A 10,868-nucleotide genomic window follows, 5' to 3' on the forward strand; every position below is an offset into this window, starting at 1 on the left:
TACTTACCCTTTCTAGAAGTATTTTTTTTACACTACACCTAAAAAAAGTATTTAAAAAAAAACTGACATTATATATAAAAAAAAAAAGATTTTTAGTGATGATTAATTAATGACAATAATTTAATTGCTGCTAAATATATTTTTTTAGAGTCAATTAAGACTCTATAAATGACCATAAAGCCTATAGTAAATCCAATGACAATTAACTAATGCCGGCAAGACTTTAGCCCTCTTAGATAATATAAATATTTATTGCCGCTAAAAACTATTTTTGTTATAGTGTGAGAACTAGAATCTCTCATAGAACTAATTATTTTCCTCCATAGCCACTTAAATGATATGGTTCTAAAAATAGTTAGAAAATATATACTCCCTCCGTTCCTTTTTATATGTCATCTCTTTCTATAAATAGTTGGTTCATAATACTTGTCATTACATAAAATCAATACATAAATTACCATATTGTTCCTTTTTTACCCTTGTGAGTTATTAGCCGTGAAAATATACATTTGATCAACTTAGAAAAACTAAGTAAATGATTCATGTTCATTGGTTAAATTAATTAATCAAAATAAATTAATTCATATTCATTGATTGAAAACTTGAGTTCCAAAAAATTAAATAAGGGTAGAATAGCAAACTTACTTAGTTTCTTAATGCACGTGAAATCTAAAATGGTGACATATAAATAGGAATGGAGGGAGTATATCACACGATTTTTATATATATAAAAGGATTGAAACATACATTTTAATTAATTTTTTGAATGTTAAATATACTTAGCCAATTATTACAAAGACATATTTCATAATTTACCCAAAAAAACTGAAAAACAGACGTCATGGAACTAATAAAGTATACTTATTTTCTTCCATGTCCTCTAACGTATACTTATAAAATAACTCCTAAATCTTAACCAAATGAGCCAAAGCTGTCATGGCATGAGATTGACTTGTAATAATTCCAGCAGTCGATGGATTTTTTCCCAATTCAATACAATAACCATCCTCATAATTCTCCATGCCTTGCGCAACGAGCTGCCATATTAAGCTTCCTCCCATCGTTCCTCCATCTTTCGCTAGACTATAAATATTTCTATATATCGTGCTCATAAATGTATCGCGTATATTTTGATTGTATCCTGGATCTCTACTTGATTTGCCAAATTCAGCTAGAACCAATGGCTTTTTCAGTATGTTTTTTGCGTCTTGCCAATGACTTGTCATCCATCTTTGCATAAATATCATTTGAGCATCATCACTTTGACCAGATAACCTATAATTCAGCATTAAAAAATTAATTAATTCTTGTTATAAAAAAATATAAAAAAAAACAGTTAAGGATAACTAGTGTATTATGTCACTAGATAACGTAACATATGGGTGATGTTATATATATATATATTGATTTTTTATTTATTTTAACATTAACGGATATTTTATGTAATAAAAAGTGGCGCTATACATGATACTTTTGCTAGTCCAAAGGTAGAACGAATTCTTGAATCATAAAATTTTGGACCTATAATTTCGAAAATTCATTATGTTCGATATTGAAAATCAGTTAGAATTCATTAAATTTAAATTTTGAATAAAGTTGATTTGATGCCATGTAAATAATATATCAATATCAAGATTTAATGTTTTTTTTAGCCCGATTAAATCTGGAGCGCGCAATTGCAGGGCCCATTTGGAGGTGGCGCTCCCAACAAATTTTTTTCTCATATCTAGGACTTAAACCCGAGACTTCTGGTTAAGAATGAAGCATGTGAATTATGAAAAAAGAATAGTACCATTGGTCAGTGTATGCATGAATAGTGGCAAAATCAATCTCTTTGATTAAATGGTTACTAATAAAATCTGTTCCAACTTGATAACTAGGATTAACTGACTTCCTTTCTGGCACTGAATCACCATAAAATCCTTCCATTCCTATTTCTAGCAAGTGTTTGTTATCAAGTGATTTCACAAAACTTGCCATTTCTTGAACCCACGCCTGCAATAATATCAAAATATAAACATCAATTATGCAAAATTATTAATTTTAAAATGTACTTAGTAATTGAGAAAGACTCTCTTTTATTAAGGATTGATTTCTCAAATGATCACTCGATTCAACTAATAGTTGTTTTTTTCTCAATCAAGTAAAAGTTACTTTTTAAAATAGTAACTAGCTAGTACTTATTAATCAGTTGATTGAGTGATCATTTGAGAAATCAACTCTTTTTTAATTCAGACGTACGTACGTTAATAGTATTTCCAGAATAATCAGCTTGGTTGCGGGGCTCATTCATGAGTTCCCATGCCATGATAGTTGAATCGTCTTTGTAAGTCATTCCAGTAATGGTATTGAACCTTGTAACAATTTTCTGCAATAATGGAGTAACAATTGTACTTAATAATGAAAATTAACATTAGCCTAATTAAAATTAGCATATGTCAATTAATTAATGAGTGCTAGGTTTTTGTTACCTTAATGTGATTCTTGTAATAATCTTTAGTAATATAATTAGTGTAGAAATCATCGTCTCCATTTATTTGAGCTCCTGCATTTCGCGCCCATTGAACATATTGAGCTTTCCCTCCAAAGTCGTTGTAGTTGTTTACAAAGCTCAAGATTAATCGAACTCCATACTTCTTAGCCTCCGATATAACAAAATCCAAACCCTACATAATGAAATATTACGTTGTTTGACTGTATACAAAGTTCAAGAAATAAAGGGATTTTTGTTACGTACCAAAACTACCTTTATTAAAAGTATTTGTGGTCATAAGTTGAAAAAGAAAAACTTGTAGTGTAAAAATGTGGATTTAAAAACATGTTATTATGGATAACATTAGTTAGAAGTTCAAAGTTATAATAAAGAGTTTTCAAATATAGAAAGGTGTCAGTCAATGTCATATAAAATGAAACAGATGAATGTACTACCTGAAAAACACGTTCATCATAAACACCAGGTGAAATTTGTAGTGCTCTATCGCCTCCATCACTAAAAGCCCAAGTACGACATACAGAGAGCCCTGCAGAAGATGCTTCGCGAAGGACCTCGGTGACCTTGTACCTCTCACTAGGCTCAGCAGCAACATGCATTAGCCAGTAGGAGTTGAAACCATTGAATAGAAAAGGTGATCCATTGAGTTCAAAATGTGCACCATTGACTCTAACAAACCCTTGATCATTTGCATTATTTTCAAGTAAAACCCTAGCTTCACATGCAAAAGCTAAGGACAAAAGAAAAAGCACAAAAATACAACTAATTAATCTTTGAAAAGAAGCCATTATTATTTTGATAGACAAATGCATGTATATGTATGTGTTTTTTGTGTATTGGACACTTGTTGGGGCCAATATTTATAGTGATTGGAGTATAATGAAACTTGCTAAAAATAGTAATATTTCATTTGAATAAGTTAGAAATTAAAGGTGGTGGTTTACTAAATTTGGCTGTAATATATTTTATGAAAGCTAAAGAGTACTTTATGGGAAGTTGATAGAAGATAAGGTTATTTAGTTGAGTTGTATAAAGCAAAAAATTCAGTTTAGAGAATTAGGAAGAGAAAAAGAATTGCTTCTATTTTTAAGAAACTAAAGAAGCTAGTGGAAAAGATGAAAACATTATTTTTGTGTTGGTTATTGGATGAGTACTAAAAATTTGATGATGATCAAAAATATGAAGAAGTGTACTCAAAAGTTTTTGCAGTTAGAAAAGTTAGTTGGAGAACCTAATCCATGTACCAACACGATTTTGATGTAGTGATAGGATCACTTCACCCTTAATCAGATATTTCGAGTTTGAGTCCTAGAACGCCACCCAAAATGAGCTTTGCAGTATGTCATCTAAATTTAAGTGAAACTCTAATGTAGGCATCAGACACCAAATTTAAAAAAGAAACTAATACATGCATGCATATAGATTTTTAATTTAGTGCTTCTATTAATTGCAATGAGAATTTCGTGTTGGAGGTTCTTGCTAGTTTTTACCGTTATTAGACTTGTTTGCATAAAACTTTAGGAGAACTTTAGATGTACGTTTCTCTCTAGTCTATGGGATCGAGAATTGATTGTTTAATTTGAACGATCACTTAATTTGTGGTAATTAGTCAAATTTTTTGGTTTTGTTTTCCAAAAGTTACTACTCCCTCCGTTTCACAAAGAATGACATGGTTTGATTTGGCACGGAGTTTAAGTAAATAAAGAAGACTTTTGAATCTTGTGGTCCTAAATTAAATTATGTCAAATGTACAAAATTGCCCTTAATCTTGTGGTCTTAAACATGCCACGTGGCAAGCAAAAAGTAAAATATTACCAAAAAAGGAAAGAGGTCATTCTTTTTTAAACTGACTAAAAAAAAGAAGGTCATTCTTTGTGAAACGGAGGGAGTATTTTATTTTACCTAAATAAGATGATTTTTGGGAGAATAAATAACTTTAATATAATTAACTATATATCACAAGTTGAAGGACCATCTAAACAATCAACTTTAGAATTCCGGATGAAATTTATTGGAGTACATCATCAGTTTAAATTCAAATATTAATTGTTGCTTATCTTGAATTCAATTTTTGTAAGTAGTAATAACAAAAGATAACTCTTCCTTTACTATTACGGGTAATGCTAAATGACCAGAAAATTTGGCCAGAAATTTAAAAAGTATATAATATCCTTTTTATTTTAAAATAAACTGATCTTTTTTCCATTTTTTAATTAAAATGTATTAAAGTTACAAGAGTAAAAATGCTCAAAAGAATAAAATAACATAATGTGAAATATGTTATTTTACCATTCTGGTCAAACTTTCGGCACAATTTTTTTTTACTATTACATAAAGATTAGAGTATTATATTTATCTTCAATATATGCAAAACCTTTAAAATAAATACTCAAAAATCTTGTACTCTTGATTAAATTAAAATTTTGAATCATGAGTACTGAAAGTTGGTGTGCACATGCATTTTGTTGCATGGAGATCTAGACTTGTTAATTATATATATTTATTTTTTTTGTAACAAATTCAAGAAAAAACGGGTTATATTTTATTTGTGAAGAATATGATAGGATTGGATTGTTCATGTGAAGACTGAAAAGAAGCATGATAATGAGCAAAAGTTAGATCATATGACGAGGTCCTAGATTTTCTTCGGATAAAGTGAATAACTCAGAATATCAAATGGATCGATTGAGCTGAATTTGAGTTAGTTAACATAGTAAATTTATAAATGAGCGGGTTGATAAAAATGTCAAATAATTGAGTTGTGTTAAATTTGAACGGACAAAGTAAATTACTTTTATAATTGAGTTAGTCATTAATCCGTCTAAATTTTTTATATATAATGGTCATAACCCAACTTGTCAACCCATACTAAATTTTAATTATTATCTTTGATTTTTTTATAATTTATTTAATTACCAAGATAGATTAATGGATCTTTTTATTTATTTATATAAGATATCAAACAAATTTTTTTTTTTTTAAAGTATTAACAAAATTTCTCATGAATCATCACTTTCTTTTTTTTTGATAATCGAGAAATCCGTCTATGACCCGCCCTTTGGACCAATCACAACCTTCTAAACTCGGTGGATAATGGGCCCGCCCCTCTATCCTTCTCCACATAAATACCAGGCTTCGCTTTGCATGGTGTGGGGCTTGAACCTACGACCTAAGCCACAAATTCTCCACCTTTTGCCACTTGAGCTAGACCTTGGGGCCTCATGAATCATCACTTTATGTTATATATTTAAGTCAAATCAAGTCAACTTTAAGATAACTTGAACCGGCCTAAAAAAGAGTCAAAATAAATTGAGTTAAAGACCAAACTCAATTTAGATAAGTTGGACCTGTCTCTATTTCTCTATTTTAGTGTACCTGGTAGTAAAGATACATATATCTAGGTGTATCTTCCTCATATATGATAGGAAACTCCTAATTAGTAATAGAATACGTAATATTTTAAATATATAGATAATATTAATAATATAATATATATAATAGTAAAGTATGTCTAATAACGTAGTTTCTCCCTTCTTTTACTCTTGTTTATTGGGAAAAAAACATAAGTAGACACTTTTACATAAATAATAACATATATATGGCCTATTCAGTGAATAACATTTATGGCAATTTAATATTTACTTCCTTAACCTTTTCGCATTCTAATAAATTGTGTTAAAATATGAGAGAAATTTAAGGCACCATGAACTCTTTAGTTCCTTTTTTTAAGATAGAAAAAACTGTCATTCGTAAGAATTCTACTAAATCAGTCTTCCTTCTACAGACACTGTTATTTGGGAGACTATACTTTTTTTCTTAAACTGAGAATTACTCACATGGAAGAAGAAATTGCAATTTTGGTTCAACACAATGGTAAATGGGATAGTGAATACAATTTCAACAATTTCATAGTTGATGGCTTGACACTAAAAGTGGATTCGAATTTGGATACCATTCATGATAAAACGAAGATACTTGGGGTTTATGCTTCAACAGATACAATTGAAATTAAATATTTTGTGAAGTAAAATTATACTCCAATGAAGATATACAATGATAGGAGTTTGAGATGGTATTTGGATTTGAAAAGAAAAAGTTCCTTCACAGATTTTCCTTTGTGTATAACATTGAAGGAAAAAAACTGTGACGGAATTTTGTCAAATTCGAATCCCATCAATTCAAGTTCTAATTCTACCCATGATATGCAACTGGTAGAACCCGTTGAACTCACTCAAACACTTATTTCAATAGACAAAAAATACTCGCATGATGAAATGGAAAGTGACGAAGATGGTATAATCGACAACAGAGTTCACAAAGACATAAAAAAAGGTCAGTTGTATATGAACAAGGAGATACTCCAAGATGTTTTGAATCACATTGCCATCAAGGAGAATTTTCAGTTCAAAGTTAAGCGTTCGAGTACAACGAGGTAGTATAGAACTTCAACTAATAGTAACAATTATTTTTATAAGTTGGTATCAAATTTGTGGTAGTACTTGTTGTTGTGTTTGTTGATGCCAACAAAAACTTTTAGTATACACGACTTGGTATAAAGAAAATTCTAGTATATAATAATTGGTATATAGTATGCTTTGGTATATAATACTTGGTATACAGTATATTCTAGTATATAATACTTGGTATAAAATATATTCTAGTATATAATACTTGGCATAAAATATATTCTAGTATGTTTTACTTGTTAAAGAGTGTCTTTCAAAATAAAACACTTGGTATAATATTTGAGTATAAAATACATGGTATATTTCCTTCTTTGAGGAATTGAACCGTGTAATAGTCATGGTCCAGATTGTTCCATCAGCATGACTTTGGTTTTACTAGTAGGAATTAAATCAAGTATTGTGCCAGATTGGGTGTATGGTGTTGCTAATACTTTACTGAAGGATTTATTTGTGGTCTCCTTACTGAGCTCTTCATTTTTGTAACTATAATCCACATCCATGAAGTTATTGCAACTAGAATCAGGTTAAGATAATGGATTGGCAATGTTAGAAAACATTTTATATGTTTCCTAGAGAGAAGCCTATAATCATGTAATTAATAGGAAGAATTCATGGTAAAATCTCAAAAGCTTCAAATCAAATATGTAGCATATATAAAATATTTTTACAACTATTAAACTTCAGAATTCTTGATCTTAATGATCCTTGGAATACTATTCTATAATATGTTACAATCACGATATGATGTCAATAAATTTTGCAGGTATTATCTCGTGTGTGTTGATGATCAGTGTTCATGGTATTTTAAGTCTTCCAGCCTTAATAATTCAAATATATTCAAGGTAAGAAAATTTTACAATGTTCACACATGTGGAAATGAATCAAGATTTTTTTCACAACGTCATGCTACTTCAAAGTTTGTTGGAGGCTTGATAACGAGCAATGTGGACGATCCTAAGACAATATATACTCCAGCCGATATACAACGTGACATTAGAAATCAATATGGTGTTGATTTGAACTACATGAAGGCATAGAGGGCAAAAGAAAAGGCACTAGAGATATTAAGAGGTAAACCTAGAGATTCGTATGGAAAGTTGCCTAACTACTTGTACATGGTGAAGCATACAAATCCAGGATCTGTTACAAGATTGGTAAAGACAGAGGATGGACATTTTTTATATGCTTATGTAGCTCTTTACGCCTCAATTAAAGGATGGGAATATTGCATGCCTGTTGTTGTTGTTGATGGTAGTTTCTTAAAAGCAGCCTACATGGGAACAATTTTGACGGCTTGCACACAGGATGCAGCAGGTTAGTTTTAATTGAATGTCTATTGGTTATTAAACGAGTTCGGATAAATTTTTCCTGAATGTTATCTACTTATTCACATTATATATAATCTACTATTAGAAATATTTAAACAAGATTTTGTAGCCTAATTCATTATATGTGTATTTTATCAATGAATCAGGTAAAATACTTCCATTAGCTTTTGCTGTAGTTGATTCAGAGAATGATGCATCATGGAAATGGTTTTTCGAAAGGATCCGAGAGACCTGTGGCACAAGAGAAGGTATGTGTATCGTATCTGATAGGCATGAAAGCATTCTGAACGCCACTTCTGTTGTGTATCCAGGGGTGCCTCATTGTGTATGCTTATACCACCTTTGGGGCAATATTAAGAAAAATTTCAGGAAGCACCATAAGGTCCTGAGAAAAATATTTTTTGCAATGGCTAACGAATACACAACAGAGGAATTCAATCAATACATGGCTGAGACCTATAGCATTGACGAGAGGGTGAAAGAATACTTATTCGATATTGGATATCACAGATGGTCTATTGCACACTCAAATGTTAATAGATTCATGGTGATGACTTCAAATATTGCCGAATCTGTGAATGCAGCTGATAAGGAGGCCAGAGATCTTATATATGATTTGGTGGATTACTTGATGAAGATGATTGGTCGCTGGAACAATACAAACAGAAATGAAGCAATTGCAACAGGCACAACACTCAGCACAAAATATGAACACCTAATGAGGGAGAAAATGAAGGAATCACAGGGAATGATGGTATATAATCTGTTTGTGATATATCGTTTTTTATACATTGCATAAAAGTTGGTGTACTACCTCTAAAAATTATTTTTAAAATATAGGTTGTCCCATCAACGGAATATTTGTATACAGTTTATGATGGAGGTAAACGTCATATAGTCAATATGCGTGAAAGGATATGCACTTGTAGGCAATTTCAAATGGATGTTATGCCGTGTAAGCATGCTTTCGCTATTGTGAGAAAATACTACATGAGTGAATATGAATATTGATCTGTATACTACAAGAAAGATAACCTATTAAACACATATGAAGTTCCAGTGTATCCTATTCCTGACGAGAGTATATGGGAAATTCCTCCAGATGTCGCAGCGGATATTGTCCTACCACCCAAAGGAAAATCAAACCTGGTAGGCCACAAAAGATAAGGTACAAAAACGGTGGTGAATTAAGACCAAAGAAGTCAAGAATTACATACGGAGTGTGTGGACAACAAGATCACAATAGGCAGACATGCCGAAACATTCCGCAGGCAACTTAGCTTTTTAAATTTAGTTCTCAAATTTTATCTCTACCTTCTTCTTTTAGAACATAGTTGGCTAGTATTTATGCTTATTTTACTCTGTTTTTTATAATTAATGTGTTGATTCTCATGTTTGAAGACTTTTTTCCTGTTTTTATTTCATTTGTTGTCTAATTAAACTTATATCATATATATCAATCATATGTCATTTCGAATATAGTTGTCAATAAACTTGCAGCTTGAAATGAAATAATGTGTTTTCTTTTTCTTCTTTCAAAGTGAATTTAGATATACCTAGATACTAAATTAGATGCTCTGCCATTACTATAAAAGCTACTTGACATCAATGGTATCGGAGTGCGCCTCTTCACTAGGGTGATTAAAGTGCAACGAAATGCCTTAAAGTTGAAAATGGTTCGAATTGCTACGTTATAAGTTGCCACCAGGATAAGTACAACCATTGTAAACTAAGAAAAAAAAGAAAACAAGATGTCATTTGTTGACAGAAGCAGGGCCAATTAATCGAGCAGAGCTCCAATTCCCTTGGCAAATGACGTACCAATTTAAACACTTGGGCATTCTGGTCCTAAGGAATTCCCAGTTCCTAAGGAGGTTTGAACTCCTTTACTTAATAAATTAGTTTGGGTCGATGATTGTTAGACCTATCTAGCAATTACGACACTCCTACAATTAAGGTACGAACTCCAGCAGATGACATCATTAGTACCAAATCAGCATTGCGCCAGATGCTATAGGATAGGAATAATATTACTAACTTATCACGTAAGAAACCAACAATTGTTATTAAAGACAATCGCATGGCTTTAAGGTATGAACAAACTCTTTAAACCAAATTAGAATAAAAAGAACTCTTCATAAGAATATGAAAAAATAAAATTAATATCGGTTCATCACTTAATTAAAATAAACAAAGAAATGTACTATTTCAAAAGTTAATCCATAATACCAACTTAACTATAAAAGATCAGTGACTCAGACACTCACAATGGTCAAGACTTAATTCCAATTCCTCTTAATTTCATAAGATATAAGCTAATTATTATAATGCTTTACATGATCAATTTTTTTCATTATTCCCGACGATTTAGATTCACTGGAAATATGTTTCTCTAGTTTCATCTTGCCATAATTCCACAGCAACGATCCAAACTTGATGCGATGTGTATTGACATCAAATTCATTGTCAAACACATTACTACCACATATGAATCTTTCCGCAAACAGAGCAACATAAATGCCACGATCCCTGTAATAAAAGAAAAATCAAATAACATCAACGATTAAAATTTTAAAAGAGTTT

The 10,868-nt window shown here is 30.9% G+C and overlaps 2 protein-coding genes across 2 annotated transcripts; one reads left to right on the forward strand and one right to left on the reverse strand.

The window, feature by feature from the left end:
- Window positions 1-905: 905 nt before the first annotated feature.
- On the reverse strand, window positions 906-3,279 carry LOC102605787 (mannan endo-1,4-beta-mannosidase 5). The gene is made up of 5 exons (XM_006356466.1): window positions 2,929-3,279; window positions 2,472-2,666; window positions 2,246-2,368; window positions 1,793-1,995; window positions 906-1,275 (listed from the first exon to the last, which is right to left on the reverse strand). Exons 1-5 carry the CDS (start codon window positions 3,277-3,279, stop codon window positions 906-908), a joined length of 1,242 nt encoding a protein of 413 aa, XP_006356528.1.
- Window positions 3,280-8,072: 4,793 nt separating this feature from the next.
- On the forward strand, window positions 8,073-9,296 carry LOC107062380 (uncharacterized). The gene is made up of 3 exons (XM_015312938.1): window positions 8,073-8,271; window positions 8,432-9,039; window positions 9,126-9,296. The coding sequence occupies exons 1-3, from the start codon at window positions 8,073-8,075 to the stop codon at window positions 9,294-9,296; spliced, it is 978 nt and encodes a 325-aa protein (XP_015168424.1).
- The last annotated feature ends 1,572 nt before the right edge of the window (window positions 9,297-10,868 follow it).

The sequence above is a fragment of the Solanum tuberosum genome, unplaced genomic scaffold, assembly GCF_000226075.1.
Source record: "Solanum tuberosum cultivar DM 1-3 516 R44 unplaced genomic scaffold, SolTub_3.0 scf00222, whole genome shotgun sequence".
NCBI classification, from domain to species: Eukaryota; Viridiplantae; Streptophyta; class Magnoliopsida; order Solanales; family Solanaceae; genus Solanum; species Solanum tuberosum.